General features: G+C 37.3%; 1 protein-coding gene across 2 annotated transcripts in view; it reads right to left on the minus strand.

The window, feature by feature from the left end:
• The window catches only part of nhsl1b (NHS-like 1b), a 116,292-nt gene extending 100,166 nt beyond the window's left edge, over positions 1–16,126 (minus strand). For both annotated transcript variants that reach the window (XM_056240068.1, XM_056240066.1), the window contains exon 1: positions 15,591–16,126. In XM_056240068.1, coding sequence (XP_056096043.1) covers positions 15,591–15,912 — 322 coding nt within the window. In that variant the 5' untranslated portion in view covers positions 15,913–16,126. The remainder of the gene's footprint in view (positions 1–15,590) is intronic.
• Between the last annotated feature and the right edge of the window lie 4,851 nt (positions 16,127–20,977).

The following is a 20,977-nucleotide window of genomic DNA, read 5'->3' on the forward strand; positions in this document are numbered from 1 at the left end:
TGGAGTTCAACATGGGTTGCCGAAGCAAGAACCAAGTGAGACTCCGGGCTGGTGCGGTTCCTTCGGTGCACACTGTCACAGCACCTTCATCTGTTCCGCCCGGTCCGTCGTCAGCATGTGGTTCGGCCGCCGGCGGGAAACATGATGGTCACGGATCCGTCAGAGATCTAATAACTATTAGTCTGCAGCCGAAACGTATTATTATCATAAGAAGTTCTATAATTCATTTTCAATCTTTACAAAACCACTTAAACTTTTAAATTTTGTTTTAGCTGTTTCTACATATAACATTTTTATACAGTAAGACAATTGTGATCGTGATTATTCTTTTATTCATGGTCACCAAAATGGGTCTATTAAAAGCCTTTATAAAGTTCCCCTTCTTCTGGAAACTGTCTCCTAATGGCTGACACAACAGGTAAGGGTCCAATACTACACTGTAAAAACTAAAGGTGCCTCAAATATCCTGTCGGATACTCAAGGAACTTCAAAATACAATTTAAGTGCCTCAAAGCTCTTTTTCTTATAGTAGGGTTACTGGAGGACCATTGACAATCTTTGCGGTTCTTGCTGGAACTTATGGGATCCTTTAAGCACTTTGTACTCAGTTCAGAGGTTCTGGAGTCACCTTTTCACTACCACGAGACCTCGAAGTGCTTTGGGGGAAATTAGAGGAACTTGAATGCTCTAAAAAGGTTATTGTAAGATCTTTTAAAATTTAAGTGGTTCCTGGAAGATCTCTTATGTTAAAGCCAGCATCTGGAGGAACCCATATGGTTCTGTGAGGCCAGAATAAGATTATTATTATCCTATTATTATTATTACACTTAAGTTTAAAAAAAATATTTATAAATATATTTAATATATAGGTATACTTCTGATTCAGTATACATAGGCTTACATTTATTTAGTATAGGCCAATTTTATTGATTAATTGAAACATTAAACATCGAAGAAGAAGAAGAAGAAGAAGAAGAAGAAGAAGAAGAAGAAGAAGAAGAAGAAGAAGAAGAAGAAGAAGAAGAAGAAGAAGAAGAAGAAGAAGAAGAAGAAGAAGAAGAAGAAGAAGAAGAAGAAGAAGAAGAAGAAGAAGAAGAAGAAGAAGAAGAAGAAGAAGAAGAAGAAGAAGAAGAAGAAGAAGAAGAAGAAGGAGTTTTATTCTGTCACGAAACTGCTGCTATTTCTCTGCTGTCATCACTTCAGTGAACCTCGCGCTGCTCGCGCGCAACAAAGATCAGCTGATCGTCATCGGATTTGAAAGTAACGGCTCCTCTCATCAAAGCTTCAGCTGTTTGTTCGGCTCTCCGTTACAAGGTTTGTAAACTCGCCAAAGAAATATAAATACAGAGTCTACTCACTATATATTCAAGCTATAATATAAACTAAATACATTTTTTTTTTAATCGTGTTTACAATGTTTACCACTCGTTTATTGCACAGTGGAATGAAGGTTTTAGCCGCGATGCTAACTAACTTAATCTAATGAACTAACGTTAACGTTAATGAACAAATGGAAATCATTGACGCATTGTCTTAGATTGTTTTAGTCATTCAATTCTATGTATTCTGTACAACTGTGTCTTCAAATAGCTGATATAACTAATTAATAGTTGATCCCTACTGTCATCATTGGCGTTTGTTATGAATAACACGAGGATATAGACGTTAATGTTAGTTTGGTCTATTTTTGTTTATTTACTACAGGTGTCCTGATTCTTTCAAATACCATTTTAAAGCCATTTATTTGTCAATAAATATTATGTTGTGAATCGATATAATCAGCTTTGTTCTTTTGTTTCCCCAGAACAACCACTGCATTTCTAAAATCATCTGAACATTTCAGAGGCAACATTGAATTACAGTAAGTTACCTGCACCACATGCAAGTACTTTATTACTATGAACTTTTCTGTGTGAAATTGTATTGTTTGACTGTGTACTTGTGTTTTTTAATCAGTTATTCTCTGAGAATCTTCCCTCATGCTCTCAAATCTCATTCATGTTACTCAGAAAAATTATATCACAGGTTTGGCGCCAATAAAGCTATGCTTTTTTTTCTTATACCTTAATCATTTGCATTTGAATATAAGACATTTGAACTCTGAATTATAACTTCAAGTTTAGTCTTTTTAGACAAAAAAGCTATTATATGGCTTCAGAAGACTTACAACACAACTCATAACACATGAGTTGTGGGCTGCATTTTAATTTTTACATTTTTCATACTTTTAGGATCTTTTCTGGGACATTTTTGGAGCTTAACAGAATATACATCTTTACATAAATTGTTGCATTGAATTGAAATAGACAAATGTACATAATAATGGTTTCATGAATGATTTACACAATTTTGTTCTGCTTGTTTTTCATGCAGTGAAAGTGAACAGTGACTGCGGTTGCATTATGCCCGAGATCTGCGTTTGGGTTCCACAGACAGAAAGTCAAACAGGTTAGGAATGTCACAAGGCTGAGGAAATTATTTTAAGTTCACAACTATCACTTTAATAACATTACTTACAGTATTGTTTGTTCTTTGCAGGCACCTCGGTAAGCTGAAATAAAGTTTGAACAAGAATAAAAATCCTCCAGTAAACCTGAAAATCATTGAAGTGCCTGGACCATCCTCCAGAAAAGAGGAAAAACAAACAGAAAATGAAGCTGTTGCATCTTTTCACTTTTCTAACTTAAGTACCTCACATGCCCCTTGTGAAGATTTTATTATTGATTGCATTTTATGTTGCAGCGAGTAAAGGTGCTGTCACATTTGTAGGGCTGTCAACTTTAGTCGTTTAGTCGACTAATCGGTCGATTCCCTCTTGGTCGACTGACGTTCTTATTGGTCGACCAGTCGCATTTTTTTTTTTTTTTTTTTTTACCAATAGAAAGAATTTTTCAATGATTTACTCCTTGATATTTATTCCTTTATAAGCAGTTATATATTACTGTATTCTAAATATAATTAGCCTATGGTTTATCCCCAACTTTAAATGCTTTAATTTAGGCTATTTTGTAACAGCGCCACAGTTTAGCGCACACACATAGAACAGTCGGTTCGCACCTGTGGGTGGCTGCGCTGCTGCTTCGTGCTCAGTAAGGGATATAGGTAGTTTAGCTGTATTCATTCAGTTAGAACGCTACTTGTTTCGGTTTTTATGTTTTTATACACTATATGTTTTTATCTCGATGCGGCGTGGACGCACTTGGAAAAAAAAGAGCGCGTCGCACCGCGACCGCGTTGCTTCCATCATGAGCGGGCACACCGCGCGCCTACATTTGAAATCGAACTTGAGCGCGCAAAAGACGTGAGCAGTCCCGGCTTTATCATGCTGACTTAATAGATTGTGTTTTCTTGATATGTTTTTGTTTTTATTTGTACACTTGACGCATTTGAAAATAGCCTAAATAATGTAACAAAACGAAAATAAACCTATATGCGGTCCTACAATACAGCCTATTATTATTAGGAATGTTTTTTAGGCTCTTTGGTTTTTTGTGTGTGTTTGTTTTAAAACTCCTAGATCGGCTGGACAAAAGTTAACCCATAGCTTTGAAAGTAAAGAAGAATATAGGCCTACAGCCTGTATAAACGAGAGCTTTTGTTAGGATTTTTCATTGTGGCAGATAGCAGTTATATTTTTTGTAGCGTGTGGTGTGGTCAGGTGCGCGATTGTGACTGTTACTTATAGACCTAGGAGGACAGAGCTCCTCACTTTTTGCAGTTTTTCAAAGAATTGTATTATTATTATAGTTTTATGTATTTTTGATGTTTTTTCGTTGTTGTTTTATAAATGCTCTATGACAATTGTAAAAAATTGTTCAATCAAAACATCGCGTTTTTTTTTTTTTTTTTTTTTTTTAGTCGACTAATCGTTGCGCAGGACAAGACTTTGGTCGACTAAGGATTTCTTTGGTTGACTACAGCCCTACACATTTGTGAATTTTGTGAAATACACAGGATAAAAAGTCCATTGACCATTGTCAGCAGTGTAGCGATGAGCACAGCTCACACAGGAGTCACTTCCAAGCAGCTTTCTGTTGGTCAAACCCAGCGAATTCCAGTGACCAACTTGGTCCCATAGTGACATTTTTGACCACACACAAAATTGCTGATCGTGTGGATTCTTATTGTAATGACTGAAAATTCACAGAACAACAGATAATTTTACTGCACCTCAACTCTCTATCTTGTTTCTAGTGAGAATACTCAACAACCATTTATGAGCACTGTTGATTAAAGTCACACACTTAAGCTTTTCAAAAGCCAAAGTGTTCATTACAGTCTCCAGTCTCACAGCATCACAGACTTCAATATTGTACGATTCAAAATAGGCTAGCTGAATAACTAACTATCTGAGATTTCAGTATAGAGATAAAAGTTAGGATCATCATTTTCAGGAATATTACAGCACAATATATATTAGCACCGTTTGTTGTTTGTTTATGACATCTGATAGAGCTTTTGGATTTAGAAACAGTGACATCAGACTTAACCAGCTTTACACAACTTAACGTCAGTGAAGATGCACTTTTTTTTTTTACATTGATTTATTAAATGGAACATATGTGTTTCCATGCATTTTGTTGAAATGTCTTTTCTTGTATAGCCTATTGTATATACTGTACATTGTTGATTATTCATGTTGCATATGTATTATACTATTTGTTTGTGTATTCTATTCATTGATATTCATCTATTACTAGCTTCTTTTCCCAAGTGCATGGAAGTGTATGTATTAAAATGGATCTAAAATATGTAATAAACAATTCTTATTTTGTATTTGGTTCATTTTGTTTATTATAATAGAAGTTAACGCTAACCATAGTAACAACATTAAATAATAATAAATAAATAATGGTTCCTGGAGGCACCCAAAGCGGTTCTACACAGTGCCTTATATAAGAGTTCCTCAGGAAACCTGGGTGGTTCCTCAGAGAACCGCCCCTTTTAAAAGGGTTCCTAGAGGATCTACAGACGGTTCCGCCGGTGTGGCAAAGTGAAGAACCCCAAAAGGTTCCTCCAGGCACCTTTTCTTTTTACAGTGTAGCTTTGCTATTGCGTGATACATGATAATAATCTGTACAATATTGTGATCTGAGCATAGCATTACCTATTTGTCAGCTAATGTGTATATATCTATAAGCTATAAAGGGTGTCACGATTTCGATCTTAAATCGAAATTTTAAAAAATTCGAATCGATCGAATTAAAAAATGGAATCGTCGATGCTGCCACGCCCCCCATGTCACATCCGGTCGGCGTGCCAAGCGGGAAAAAAACACGCGTGTTGAAAAGCTGGGAGTGTATGGTCAACCTCCTCTAACTTAGCTACAGCCATTCAAAAGATAGCTTGGCAACTGCAGATGCAGGAGACCCATCGACAGAACTTGAACCCCCTCCTCTTTCATTGAAGTCGCAGGTGTGCACGTTTTTTTGGATTTCCAGTGAGTTATGTTGACAACGTTCGCGCTTCAAAAAAGCCACAGTTTACTTTGCAGACATCCCAAGTCTCGCGGAAGTTCCTGGAGTCTCCCGCATATTGATAGCGGCTCCCTGATGCCCGCAAATTAGTTAATCTCCCGGAATCTAGAGTGAGCGAGCGAGCAAGAGCGCGGCATTGCGCATGCGAGACAGAAAAAACTGTGCTCCAAACCGTATAGCGCGCGCACGGGAGAGAGCGAGAGATCTTGCGTATGTGCCTCATGAAGCGCATGTAAGACAGAGAGCATCCTGATTGGCCGGTTTCAGCTTTAAAAAAATAAATGTAAAAATCGAGAATCGAATCGAACCGTGACCTTAGAATCGAAAATTTAATCGAATCGAGGATTTGGAGAATCGTGACACCCCTAATAAGCTAACACTGGTCTCCCACCAAGACACCTGCCGTGTTCTCCTAACACCACAACTCAATTTGTCTCCTCTGACCGTTGTTCTGTCTAATCCTGGCCTGTCCCTGCTCTCTTGGATAGCAGGCTCTTAATTAACTTATATGGCTGAGGTCCGTCATACGAGTAAACATTTACAATTTCCTCAGCGTCCGAACTGTCATTGCGATCCATTGCTTTCCTATTGTTTACTTTGACCGCACTCCCTCCCGTTACATCACTCCCGGTTTGGCGATTTTCAGATGCGGAAGTAACATTTTTCTCACAAAAACGACTCCAGAAGCCTTATGATTGCGTTTTAAATGTTTATATTTAAATATAGTTTCTACATTATTTTTCTATATATTGACTCACTGGGTACTCTAACCTGCAATATGCCCTTTAATAGAACCGTAATAATTCAAAGCAAAACAATTACAGGTAGTGTCATGCAACTTTGGATCAATAATATCCCTCAGATTGATTTCAAAATCTTTGCATATGGGTAACACAAAAAACATTCACACATCCATCTCACATTTTCCTTCTTCTAATCTTCATAGATAGGCCAAACCTTTTTTTTTCTTCTTTTTTTTAAATAACACTGCATGTGACCGGCATTGCAGTGATTGCAAAATAGGTGCAAAAAAGGTAATTTTGGATCATGATCACAAACTACCTCAGCATCTTATTGTCAGGCTTTCATAAATTTGGGCGATGAGCACCAAATGCATAAAAGGACATGCAAAGTCATCTCAAATCCAAAACAAACATTTGGAATTTTGGGTAGTCATTTAAAGTAAGTGCTCTGGCTGCACCTTACCTTGCCCTGTGGACATGCTTTACAAGCTGTGCCTGAACAGAGATCCATTTTTTGGAGAGTTGGGTGGAGAAGAACTAATAAAGCAATGGGGAAGGATCTGCTCTATATGTTTGCACACAGTGGTTTTGTACACTAAGATGCTGTGTCAGAAGCCCCTTTCACACAGCGCGTTGATCCCGGGAAATTGCGGGGAAAATTGCCAGAACGCCTTCTGTGTGAACGCAAACACGACCCGGGATTGATGCCGGGTTGGGGACCTAGTAACATTGCCGTGTTCAGTCCCGGAACGCGCGCTGTGTGAACAAAAGCCGTAATCAATGCCGTGTCGTAATGATGACGCTGAAGCCAGGAACGTTCGCCAGCTAGTGAAACGGTACGTAATGCGCTAGTTTATGATCGAATCAGAGAAAAAAAATGCACAACCGTGGTCAAATCGCAGCTCATAAGCAAACTTAAGACGCTGCTGAGATATTACATGTCACATCGATGTCACGTGTCTTTACGGGATTTTTACGGGTTGTGTGTGATAAAGTGACCGGATAAAGTCACACTGTCATTCACACTGCCAGTGATTTTCCGGAATCAGAGAGTGCGTACTCTCTGATTCCGGAAAATCACTGGCAGTGTGAATGAACCAAAATCAAACAAACCAGGGTCAAATCCCGGGTCACTTTATCCGTGTATTTTCCGGAATCTCAGTGTGAAAGGGGCTAGAGAGGCATCAAACATAAAAACATGTAGATGTTTCGACAGTGCTGTAAATACTATCATAACACTAATGCACTTTCCTAAGACCACACAAACACATGTGAGAGGGTTTCACACTTGGAAAAATGTCCCATTTAGGCTACAAGCAGAAAGAGAAATCATACTTTCACATGTCCAGGCCTGATGTTATCTGGCTTTAATCCTCGTGGCTTTTGCAAGCTTAAAATCCCAGCACTTATACATGTAGATTCCCTGTTTCAAAGGGATGAGCCAGGGAAGAAATGCAACTAACACATTTTAAATGGACATAAGGCTTTGCAGGTTAAAGCTCACTGTCTGTCTACTGTACTTTGATTTCTGGACTGTTTCCTAAATCGCAAGCAAAAAAACTATATAGATGCACTGATATTACATTTTTTTCCAATATTAATATAATCTTCTTCATGTAATGACCATAATTAACTGTCCAGTATTAAAATTAAATACTATTTCGTAAAAAAAAAAACTGCTACAATGCTGCAAGTGAATTTAGACATCACAACATTATAATATAGGCTACAGTATGAATATGGATAATATAAATTGATATTCATTTTGAGATAGTCAAAGATTGTATTTAGCAGTTGTTAAATTATAAAGTAAGCATTAGTTTGAGGAAAAGTCTAAAAAAAAATCACGCAGATCAGAGAGGCTAAAGTATCATGGGAAACAATGTATAATGCAGTATATAGTGGGAATCAGTCAATTTGGTGGTCGGCTGAACAGGCTTTTGGGAATAGTTTGGCCAACAGCTGATGTGCAATTGTGGCTGTATATTTAAGTGAGTTTCTCTGAATGTAGGCTCTAGATAAACTGATTTTGTGTGGGTAAAACCAGCCGTTGTTACATATATCAGGGGCTGAGGTCTGGTGGTGGTCAGTGAATGAAAGAATGATTCTGCTCTTTTCCCATGCCGAGTGCTCCAGAGGTTAAAGGTGATGATTTTCCCTGGGTCTGGCTTTGGGTTGGACTTGGACCCAGAAATCCCTTCTGAGTCCATGCATACAAAACACACCAAACAAAGAGAGCGAATTAAAGAAAGAGAAGTAGAAAAAATATATATTCCTGGCCATGAGAATTATGAACCCTTAACTGTGAAAATCTCACAAAAATGTACTTTAGCAGTTTTAGAGACACTGACAACAATCGGACAACAACGATAAAAACTACGGCTAAGTGAGTCCTAATTAGACCTATGAGGTTTGTAGAGTAAACACACAATCAGAGAACACAGCCATCACTTGATCTGTAAGCACACTGGTGTAATCATTTACTCACTGATATACTGTAGATATAGAGTGAATTGGAACACTATTGTTTGTGTGATCAACTCCACCCTTTTAGACCATCATATGCAAAACAAAGTCAAGCAGCAGACCTAGAAAAAGCCTGAGTGGAGCAGAAGGAACAGACACACACACACTAAAAATATCCATGGGGGACAGACAGAGAAATTCCACAGGCTGTGTGTTTGTATGCGTTTGAAAACCACCAGTGTTACAGTAATAAAACAATGTGTTTGTAATCTAACAGAATTGTATCGCCCAAAGAAAGTTGTAAACCATATTGTGAGCCGGATTATTATGGAGTTGTCCTGGAGTGGTTAAGTGGTTCAGACAATTTGGGCTGGTAACCAAAAGGTTAGAAAAGCGTGCAAGGGGTGATCCAAGAGCTTTCATCATTGTGCCTTTGAGCTCAATGATCCTGTGACTGTCCCTTTAAAGACTGCATTGTAATTTGCCTTATTTAAAAGGGTATACTCAGCGCTTCACAATAAGAACTACCTGATGGCCCGGAGACAGCGTAAACGAAGCTTGGAACAGTTGACAAAACTGTCACTTGGCCGATCGGGCCAGTGCTGCATCGTCACGAAGGTTTATCATTTGCACATGTTTTTAAGCCTTCCCAATTTAAATATTCAAGAGCAAGTAGACACAAAAGAGAACTCGGAATTTGGTACTCGCACACTGTTTGAGATGTTTTGTGTGTGCACACATCCGGAGCGTTTCAGACAGCGTGTGAATGCTGAATTGAGTTCTCTTTCACGTCTTCTTACACTTGAACGGACATAGCTATTCACAGAAAATTATTTTAAAAAGGCCCATCTTGGCGAGTATCCTTAGTCATTAAGTCTTAAGTTAACTTAAACTCAGTTGAGAAATAAAACATGTGTAACAATATATTGGATTTGTGCAGCTCTTAAAGTGGCAGCAGCCTAGGGGTGGGCGATAAACAATATCATATCGAGATCATGATCAAATTTGATGAAAAGCTCTGGACATATTTTTATTCGATATGGATTCATCTAAGAGCCTATCATAGTATCACACAGCAGAACTAAACACGACAACAGCCAGTCAGTTCATGTTGCTAATAAGTGATTTCTGCATGTCTCTGTGTGAATGAACGGCGGGGTTTCGTCTAATTCACAATCTCACACGCATGTGACAATCACGTAGATTTCAGCGTCTGCCGTCTCAATATATGACGACATGAACACATAAACTTCATCTTTTAGAGCTGCTTTGAGACTCACTCAACTCACAAGCTTTTTACCAATTCAGTTGAGAAAAACTACCATCAAATACACACTGAAACTGAAAGTTCTTCACAACAAACAGTGTGGCAGGGCAAGTAAAAATGTTAACCAATGGTGTGTTTGAACCACAAAATGATAACTGCATGGCTGCATGCATACTATTAACCTACTGTCAAGTCAAGCTGACTTATTTCACCCATTTATAGCACTTTTTACAATACAGATTGTTTCAAAGCAGCTTTACAGTGATAATAGAAAATTAATAGGGCTGTAGTCAACCAAAGAAATCCTTAGTCGACCAAAGTCTTGTCCTGCACAACGATTAGTCGACTAAAAAAATAAAAAAATAAAAAAAGATGCGATGTTTTGATTGAACATTTTTTAACAATTGTCATAGAGCATTTATAAAACAACAACGAAAAAACATCAAAAATACATAAAACTATAATAATAATACAATTCTTTGAAAATTAACTGCTTTTAACTGCAAAAAGTGAGGAGCACTGTCCTAGGTCTATAGTAACAGTCACAATCGCGCAACTGACAACACCACACGCTACAAAAAATATAACTGCTATATGCCACAATGAAAAATCCTAACAAAAGCTCTCGTTTATACAGGCTGTATATTCTTCTTTACTTTCAAAGCTATGGGTTAACTTTTGTCCAGCCGATCTAGGCGTTTTAAAACAAACACACACAAAAACCCAAACAGCCTAAAAAACAATCCTAATAATAATAGGTTGTATTGTAGGACCGCATATAGGTTTATTTTCGTTTTGTTACATTATTTAGGCTATTTTCAAATGCGTCAAGTGTACAAATAAAAACAAAAACATATCAAGAAAACACAATCTATTGAGTCAGCATGATAAAGCCTTTAAAGGGACTGCTCACGTCTTTTGCGCGCTCAAGTTCGATTTCAAATGTAGGCGCGCGGTGTGCGCGCTCATGATGGAAGCAACGCGGTCGCGGTGAGACCTTTAGGCTGCGTTCACATATCGCGCCTAAAAACGCGTAGAAAACGCTGGGCGCGCCGCATTCTTTTTTTTCAAAACGCTAGGGCGGTTGCGCTCCGGTTGGTTCTTGTCACGTGACCTACTGTGCGCTTATGGTGCGCTTGCGGCATTCTGAAAAGTTGAGATGTTTTTATCTCGATGCGGCGCGGACGCGCCTGGAAAAAACGAGCGCGTCGCACCGCGACCGCGTCGCTTCCATTATGAGCGCGCAAACCGCGCGCCCCCATTTGAAATAATGAACTTGAGCGCGCAAAAGACGCGATATGTGAACGGGCCCTTATACAGTCTATGGGTGCGATGCGCTCTTTTTTTCCAAGTGCGTCCACGCCGCATCGAGATAAAAACATATAGTGTATAAAAACATAAAAACCGAAACAAGTAGCGTTCTAACTGAATGAAAGCTGAACTACCTATATCCCTTACTGAGCACGAAGCAGCAGCGCAGCCAGCCACAGGGGTGAACCGAGTGTTCTATGTGTGTGCGCTAAACTCTGGCGCTGTTACAAAATAGCCTAAATTAAAGCATTTAAAGTTGGGGATAAACCATAGGCTAATTATATTTAGAATACAGTAATATTTAACTGCTTATAAAGGAATAATTATCAAGGAGTAAATCATGGAAAATTTCTTTCTATTGGTAAAAAAAAAAAAAAAATGCAACTGGTCGACCAATAAGAATGTCAGTCGACCAAAGACGGCATCGACCGATTAGTCGACTAAACGACTAAAGTTGACAGCCCTAGAAATTAATGCCACAAATATTGTTTTGGCTGTACAGTAGCTCTAGAAGAAAGTCATTGTCCAGCTTAAGAACGTTTAATTGATTCATTTCCGTTGTAAAAAACATTAGTTATTATTAACTTAAGGGCCACTTACAAAAAACTTTCAATGCGTTCTGGCTGTTAATCTACTGTCCTTTAAAATTAAAAATGTAAAAAATAAATACATAATAAAATCATGTAAGTTTTGCAAAGTAACTTAAAAAATGCAGTCTGGAAAAACAAAGGAACTTAGGCCTTGTCCACACGGACACGGGTATTTTTATAACCGGAGTTTTTCCTACAGCGTTTAAAAAAAAAAATCCCGTACACACATGCTCGGTCTCCGTCTACATGAAAACGCAAAAACACGCTATCAAGCTCGGTCAAGAGCATGCCACGCCAGCAGGCGGCGATATAAACCTTAACCGTAAAGCCACGTTGGCCAATCAAACACAGCGGATAACGGCCCACACTCTGACGTCGCAAGGCAAAAACCCCGGTTTCACTGTCTACACGACAACACTGTAACCGGCGTTTCTGAAAATCCTCACCCTGGCAGGGGTTTTCAAAAATGTTCGGTTTCAGTGCGTTTTCGTGTGGACGAACGGCCGAACCACGTAAAAAAAGTCACGGTTATAAAAATACCCGTGTCCGTGTGGACAGGGCCTTAGGATGACAAGCCTGACTAATCATCAGGTGTTTCCCCTTTAAGGCCAACAGAAGCTGATCTTGGCCCAACACCTTCAAACTATACACAAACAGATAGTGACCTTTAACACACACACACACACACCTTCATTTAAATGTCAAATGCTCAATTACAAAGCAATACATTTCTAATGTAACTGTTACCCATTCAGATCACTGCTGAATAACTTATTGAATTGAATAACAGTGTCCGGGTATGATTAAGCACTGACAAACAGTAGTAATGAGCCAAAGTCTAACTTCCTCCAGCCTTAAACCATTATCAAGATAAGCAAGACATTAAGGCAGAAGAAACAAACAAACTAATCAATTCTGGTTAACCAAATCTGGTATTATAAACAAACCGAGATGCAGAGAATGTAAACAAGCTTTTCTAACGCTATCTTTCCAGCGGTGTATATGACAACCACTGTGTATGATCATATTATTCCATATTTCAAAAATAAAAGACTGTATCTTTACACAGAAAATATGCAATCTAACATGGGTGTGGTAACAGTCTGCAACTTCCAATTCTCACACACAAGTGCAACTCATCTGGAAACATCTGTCTCATCTGTCTCTCAAAAAGTATGACACTACCAAATTTCTATTAAACTACAATTACTCTAGCCTGACTTCGTCATACTCATATTCTAGTCAGAATGTGAGTCTGATACTGCTCCATAGGGCTTTGATTATGAGGCGTGTCTTAACCGAACCAGGAAAAAAAAAACTCTGCACTCAATTGGATAGACCTACAACCAATCAGAGCAACGCAGTAAGTGGTTTTTTTTTTATGAGCTACCAAAGTTGTCAACAGAACTCAACTACACGCACGCTGGAAGAAGTAGTAAAATAATGTGTTGCTTCTTTTACTTGGTCCTCCATGAGTGCGACCAAAGGAGAAACCACAACAACCACAGGGTTTTCATTGCGTCCCATCTTCTTAGTGACCATCAGAGCCAGCTGATAAATTAAACTTTTGCCGAATCCCGTAGGAAGGACGGCAAACACATCTTTCCGATCGACAAATGCCTTGCAGTTCTCTGTTTGTCTTTTAAAATGAATGCGCTGTCGATTTCTTTTACAACAGACGCAAAAGCGGAATCTATACATCTCAATTCTCCAGCAGCAGTCATCTTTGAGGAAAACCAGTTCAACCCAAGCGCTCTTTGATAACGTGATGATTACGTAACTGCAGATCATCTGTCCATCATCGTATAAAGCCCGCCCTGGCAATTTGATTGGCCCGACTAATTCTGAACCGATCATAATTACTCCTCAATGGATCGAGTCCAGACCGAACTTCCCGACCAAAAAATGTTGTGGGCGGGGTTCGGGCTGGCATCCAGGCTACAATTACTCAGTATATTCAATAAAATACAAATTCTTATTTTGACCCAAAATGAGGATGGCACTATGTGAGAGACTGCTATCAATTCCAACCTAATCTCATGAGAATTTGTAAGTATAGTACTAGTTTGCGATATCATATAAATGTATGCATTCTGACTTTTGTGAAAACATACGATTTGTAGGTAAAACATCACCATGAAGGTCCACCCCTAACTCTAACCCAAAGGGGGTGTGTGCAGATCGAACAAAAATGTAAGAATGAGATTTTATGCATTCATAAGAATTTACAAACAATTCATCAAATACTAAGGAATTGTCACGAGACCATCTTGTCAATTCCAGTACTGAGCACCACAGTGAGTCATGCATCCTGTCTGTCTGACTGATGTGACATGCTATGGTTGAATTGTTCATTATTAGCAATCCTCAAAAGGCCAGGACATCCAAAGAAGAGCTCTCCCTGTGGGAACCTTTATTCACCTTCACAAATGACTCATGTCATTAGCAGTATCAGTTAACAACCCTCTTTTAGAAGTCGGTCAATGGTAGCATGCCAGTTTACAGTAAACATTACAATCCAATCCAATCCAATGACTCCTTAGTATAAGAATATGTTTGTATAATTTGTATCAGTGTGTAAGCAAGCAGTGCGAAGTGGAGTGGGGAGCATCAGGGTTTTCTCTCGCTCCATGGAGCGCTCTGAGTGGGGTTTCTCTTACCAGTGAGAATGCATTTTAGAAAGTCTGAGCATCAGCAGAGGAGGGGAAATAGTGTTCACTCAGCTAACGTGCTTTGTTCCAGTCTGATGGCTTTGTATAATGCCATTTTCATTGGCGGAAAAGAAATACAATTTAACTGGTCAACTTATATAAATATATGGTCTCCATAAAAAAAAAAAACAGTTGTATAAAAGTTATTGTATAACTTAAGTTTTGTACAAAAAATGGTCAGTTTGCACTTTTTGCACGTTCAAAAGTTTGGGGTTAGTAAGATTTATGATTTTGAAAGAAATCTCTTATGCTCGCCAAGGCTAAAATTCCGAAATAGAGTAAACTAAAAACAGTGATATTTTAAAATAGTATTTTAATTTAAAATGACTGCACTTTAATAACTTTTAAAATATAATTTCTTGTGATGGCAAAGCTGAATTTTCAGCAGCCATTATTCCAGTCTTCAGTGTCACATGATCCTTCAGATATCATTGTAATATGCTAATTTGGAGATGTATTTGGTGATTTAAAGCATGTATTTGAAATAGAAATCTTGATCACTTTAATGAATCCTTACTAATGCGCATCCTTAAGAAGGTGGGGTGCCTTTGGGGGGTTTGCTACTGTTGGGGCGCAGATGGTAAGTTAAAGCAGATCTATCACGTTTGACAGGACTTCGGCCCTTAAGGGAAACTGCATTCTCTTCACCTCAAATCATTACACCAACAAAACGCCATGTGCTTGTCTCATAACATTCACACTCGCCTTTTGTCTTGAAGACCCAATCCATAGTGCAGCCTTTCAAAGTGGCATTCAATCGGCACGTGACACTATTAGATACGTGTTCTTCATAATCAAGAATAACGTAACAGCCTAACGTTACAACTTTCACAAATAAGTCAACAAGCATACTGTGCGCCAATGTTTAAGAAATCATAACATTACTGTATTTGAAATGGGTCAAGTTTTATGTTTATTAACTGATGATCTCTGCTATATGTTTGTTAAGTTACTGACTTGTTCACAAAAGTCTTACCAACCATTTAAAAAAGGCAACAAATACATGACTGAGTCTCTAAACTTACGTATTTTAACTGTTTTGGGATCAAACTTGCGCGCGGTGAGCTGTAATCTCTCCAGACGCACTTGAATCCTCGATGTCCTGTGCGAGATCAACTCAGCCTGAGTCTGAATTCCCAGGAAAATGTCACTGGCATGACGCGAAAGATCGGACAGTTGATACAGGATGCTGGTGAGCGAATGACAACAAACTTCTTCCAAAGAAGAAAACAAAACAGGTTTGCGAACTCTACGACCGTCCGAAGTTATGAAGCTCTTCTCGGAGACATCACTCCGTCTCAACCTGTTCACCAGCTGAGGCTCAACGGTTCTCTCGGGGAACGGCATTTTAAACCCTGTTTAAATGAGAGATGAACATCGGGTTGAGGAGATCTAAAATCCAAACGTTGTGTCCCAGAAGTTGCCGCGAGAAGACGGTCTATTCACAAAAGGTCCCGCCATAATTTTTGAAAGATGCAGAAGCAGTCCAGGACGTTGCCGCTGGTGTTCGGGAGCAACGGGGAACATGCTTTTTGAAAGCAGTGAGTCGAGACGAAAAGTGAATAGAAAGTATATGGAAAACAAGGAAAAAGCTTCCTGACCACCTGTATCAACTGGAACTGGATCGGCGAATCCACAGCGATGTGAGGGAGTGGTTACCTGCCTTTAGCGCCTGCTGCCTGGAAAACATGGACTGGATGTTCCACGGATGTCTAGGCTCTTTATTGCATTTTCAGTCATTTTTCTTGAATGTTCCTTAACCGGTTAAATTAATAAAACTAAGTAAATATACAGGACATTTAATAATGATGCTTATTTTTATTAGTATTAGTATTTTAAATACAATATTTATTTTATTAACCTCTCAAAGGGTGTCAAAACAGATTGTTGGGTGTCTTACAAAGTATACATTAAACAGATTTAATTATTTATATTACATAAGAAACATTTCAGTAGCATTTCCAAATAAATCTATAAAAACACTTTTAAAATTCAAGACGGGCAGATTTCCATATAAATTCTCCTCATGTGATTAAATAATTCCTACAGTGTAGGCTATATAGAAAATAATAAGTTTGGTATGACTTAAAAGATTACTTAAAGAAAATTAAATACAAAAATAAAATAAGTTGAAATACATAAAATAAAGTTAAAACAGACGACTTATTTTCTAAGCCAAGTATGTTATTTACAATAGTTCAGCAGTTCAAAAGTACAATATTAAGTAGTTTATTTGTAGTTGTTCTTGAAACTTCTGAAATCACAAAATTAATTAACTTCTTACTTCTGTTAACAAAAAGTGAGCTTTAAGTAGCCTAGCTTTATTGATCTTACAGTATAAATAACAGAAAAGTTTAAGGACTACTGTATACCATATAAGTCAACAAAAATAAAAATAGCTCATCTATTTTTCGTTTGAAAAGAGAAAAAGTTGATGTTTTGAAATGCCCATGTTTCATCTACACTATAGCTCCATCTTGTGGTTGCAAGTATGCTAGAAGTAACAGCTAGAAAGGATCAGATAAGTTTTTTGTTCGGCTGCAGTGTTAAGGAAGTGGACTATTGTTTGTTTTGTCAATGGATTCAGCTGAGGCAGCAGTTTTGGATGGGGTTATAGTGATACTCATTTTCCTGTTATTATTGAACCTGCTGAAACTTCCTTTTGCATAGGGAAACCATGACCTATGGCTGACAGAACTACAATGATGGGTCACTACCTGCTCCAAACTACCATTGTTATAGTCTCATTGTTTGTAAAAGTAGATTCATTAATGAACATAATGCCGTTTTTTTTCTAGCCTGTATCTGTCAATATGGGCCTACAGTATCAGAAATTCTAAATAATGTTTAATATGAATCATAGGCTTCATATCCACAAATCTAGCTCCATCTATTGAATTATACACAACATATTTTCGATGAAGCCCCTCCTTCCTCCAGCAATACACTGTGATTGGTTAGCTGGCCCAGTGTGTTGTGATTGGAAGCACCTAGCGTGTGTTCGAGAAAAATCTATACATTTCTTGAAAAAGAATAGCTACATTTCTTAAAATTAATCAATACATTTCTCGAAAAGAATCGCTACATTTCTTCAAATTAATCAATACATTTCTCGAAAAGAATCTATATATTTCTTCAAATGAATTGATACATTTCTCGAAAAGAAACGCTACATTTCTTGAAAAGAATCGCTACATTTCTCAAAAAGAATCGCTACTTTCCTTAAAAAGAAAAAATGATTACATTATAATAAACGTATAGTTACACTGTAAAGAATTTGTAATTACATTGTAACAAATGTATAATTACACTGTAACTAATGAATAATTACACTGTAACAAATGTATAATTACAATCTCGAAAAGAATCGCTTCTTTAAAAAGAATCGCTACTTTTGCTTAAAAAGAATCGCTACTTTTCCTTAAAAAGAATCACTACTTTTTCAAAAATAATCTATACTTTCCTTAAAAAGAATTGCTACTTTCCTTAAAAAGAATCACTACTTTTCCTTTGAAAGAATCGCTACATTTCTTAAAAAGAATCACTACTTTCCTTAAAAAGAATCGCTACTTTCATTAAAAAGACTCACTACTTTTCCTTTGAAAGAATCGCTACCTTTCTTAAAAAGAATCACTACTTTCCTTAAAAAGAATCGCTACTTTCATTAAAAAGACTCACTACTTTTCCTTTGAAAGAATCGCTACCTTTCTTAAAAGAATCACTACTTTCCTTAAAAAGAATCACTACTTTCCTTAAAAAGACTAGCTACTTTAAAAAAAAAAGAATCGCTACTTTTCCTTAAAAAGAATCAATACTTTTTCAAAAAGAATCGATACTTTCCTTAAAAAGTATCGTTACTTTTTCAAAAAGAATCGCTACTTTCCTTAAAAAGAATCGCTACTTTTTCAAAAAGAATCGATACTTTCCTTAAAAAGAATCGATACTTTTTCAAAAAGAATCAATACTTTCCTTAAAAAGAATCGATACTTTTCCTGTGAAAGAATCGATACTTTTCTTAAAAAGAATCGCTACTTATAAAGAATCGCTACTTTCCTTAAAAAGAATCGCTACTTTCCGTAAAAAGACTCGCTACTTTTCTTTACTTTCCTTAAAAAAATGTTTTAATACTTTTTCAAAAAGAATCACTACTTTTTCAAAAAAGAATCGCTACTTTTCCTTCAAAAGATTCGATACTTTCCTGTGAAAGAATCGATACTTTCCTTAAAAAGAATCGCTACTTTCTGTAAAAAGACTAGCTACTTTTCTTTACTTAAAGGTTGGGTAGGTCGTTTTTGGTCTAAAAAACTTTTTCCCAAATTTGTTTAAACTTTCTATATATATCAATGCATAATTAAAATGTAAGTACTCTGATAAAAAGAGTATAAAAATCGAGTGACTCTAGACCGTTTAATCTGCACTAAACACAGCTCATTATTTCCTTCCGGGACGAAACAAAGGATTGGCTTAGGCGACTGTCACTCTCTCGCAACCATGGCAACACCCCCGCTGCTACATGCGCTGCCCACATGCGCGCACTCGTTTGACTCGAGGAGGGTAAGAGACTAGTAAGAGACACAATTACATGCAAAACACGGCGTATATGTTATGAATCTTACACAAAATTCACCTTCATCACAGTGTAACTGATTGTAATGGGAAAACGTGTATCAATGCAACCTGTTTTTAGCTTTGCTTTATGTTACTAGCTCGTTAACGAATCAAACTCAATATATTTTAAACTTTAACAGTATCGATATGCTAGCTTGATAGTGAGTATTAACAGCCATGTTAGTTGTTTATATTCATAATGATAAAGTTAGGTATTTTATTACATGTGAGTCTGACATGATGTCACTACATGCACTGCTCCTCTCCGCTCGGCGCTAGTAAGCGCGTCCTCCAGCTGTGAGCTGTCGGCATCGCACGTTCATGTGTTTTGGGGGCGTGGTTTTGGAAGGAGCCCAGAATGGAGGGGGTGGAAGTGAATGGAGATAAGTAGCTGTGTTTATTACAGCCCTGAGAGGACTACAGACACTCGATTTTTATACTCTCTTTTCCAGAGTACTTACATTTTAATTATGCATTGATATATATAGAAAGTTTAAACAAATTTGGCAAAAAGTTTTTAAAAAAAATTCTACCTACAATACCTTTAAAAAAATGTGTTAATACTTTTTCAAAAAGAATCACTACTTTTTCAAAAAAGAATCGCTACTTTTCCTTCAAAAGAATCGATACTTTCCTTCAAAAGAAAAAATAATTACATTGTAATAAACGTATAATTACACTGAAAAAATTTATTTGTAATTACATTGTAACAAATGTACAATTACACTAACTAATGTATATTTACACTGTAACAAATGTATAATTACACTGTAAAATATGTATAATTACACTGTAACAATGTATAATTATAATCTCGAAAAGAATCGCTACATTTCTCAAAAAGAAACGCTTCATTTTTCGTAAAGAATCGATAATTTATTCAAAAAGACTCGCTACATGTCCTTAACAAGAATCAATACTTTCCTTAAAAAGAATCGATAATTTCTTTAAAAAGAATCGCTACTTTTCCTTAAAAAGGAACGCTACTTTTTCAAAAAGAATCGCTACTTTTCCAAAACAGACTCGCTACTTTTCCTTAAAAATAATCTATACTTTTCCTTAAAAAGAATTGCAACATTTTCTAAAAGAATCAATTAATTTATTCAAAACGAACAGCTACATCCATCCGAAATGAATCGATACCTTTATTCAAATAGATACATTTCTTAAAAAGAATTGCTACAGTTTCAAAAAGAATCGCTACTCTCCTTAAAAGAATCACTACTTTTCTCAAAAAGAATTGATACGTTTATTAAAAAAGCATCACTACATATATACATGTATATACTGTACACTGAATAAATAATAAATGATAAATGTGTTCAGCATTCCTCAACAAATATTTTTAGAATTTTCTAGACTATTTGAAGTTGTAAGGTGAGCAGGATATATTAAAATGTAGCGCATGGATTCAGCAGGCATGTATTCATGATACTAAGTGGGGCAGCTGGTCTCGGAGCCTTTCCCAGCTCTACTGCGCCCCACAAATTTCCAATGTAAATCTATTTTTTACAGTCTATGATGTAAATCTGTGGTGAAAAATGGAACTGCAGCCAAAGTGGAGCCAACTGGCCGACGAGCCAAGGTGGAGTGACGGGCTCGCCGGCTGGAGGCGGTGCCAGGGGATCTTCTTGACAAGGCAGGGCTGGAAATCGGAAGACCGGAGGCAGATCCACTGTGACGATGTCATAAGTTACCCCTAATTGCTGTGTATGCCCTGTGTTTTGTTTGGTTTATATTATTTGCATAAATGTTTGTTTGTTTCTCATTGTTTGTTTAAATATGATTTTGGTCACTTTTTCTA

Source organism: Rhinichthys klamathensis, unplaced genomic scaffold (genome assembly GCF_029890125.1).
Source record: "Rhinichthys klamathensis goyatoka isolate OS25496 unplaced genomic scaffold, OSU_Roscu_1.1 h1tg000579l_1, whole genome shotgun sequence".
Lineage (NCBI taxonomy): Eukaryota > Metazoa > Chordata > Actinopteri > Cypriniformes > Leuciscidae > Rhinichthys > Rhinichthys klamathensis.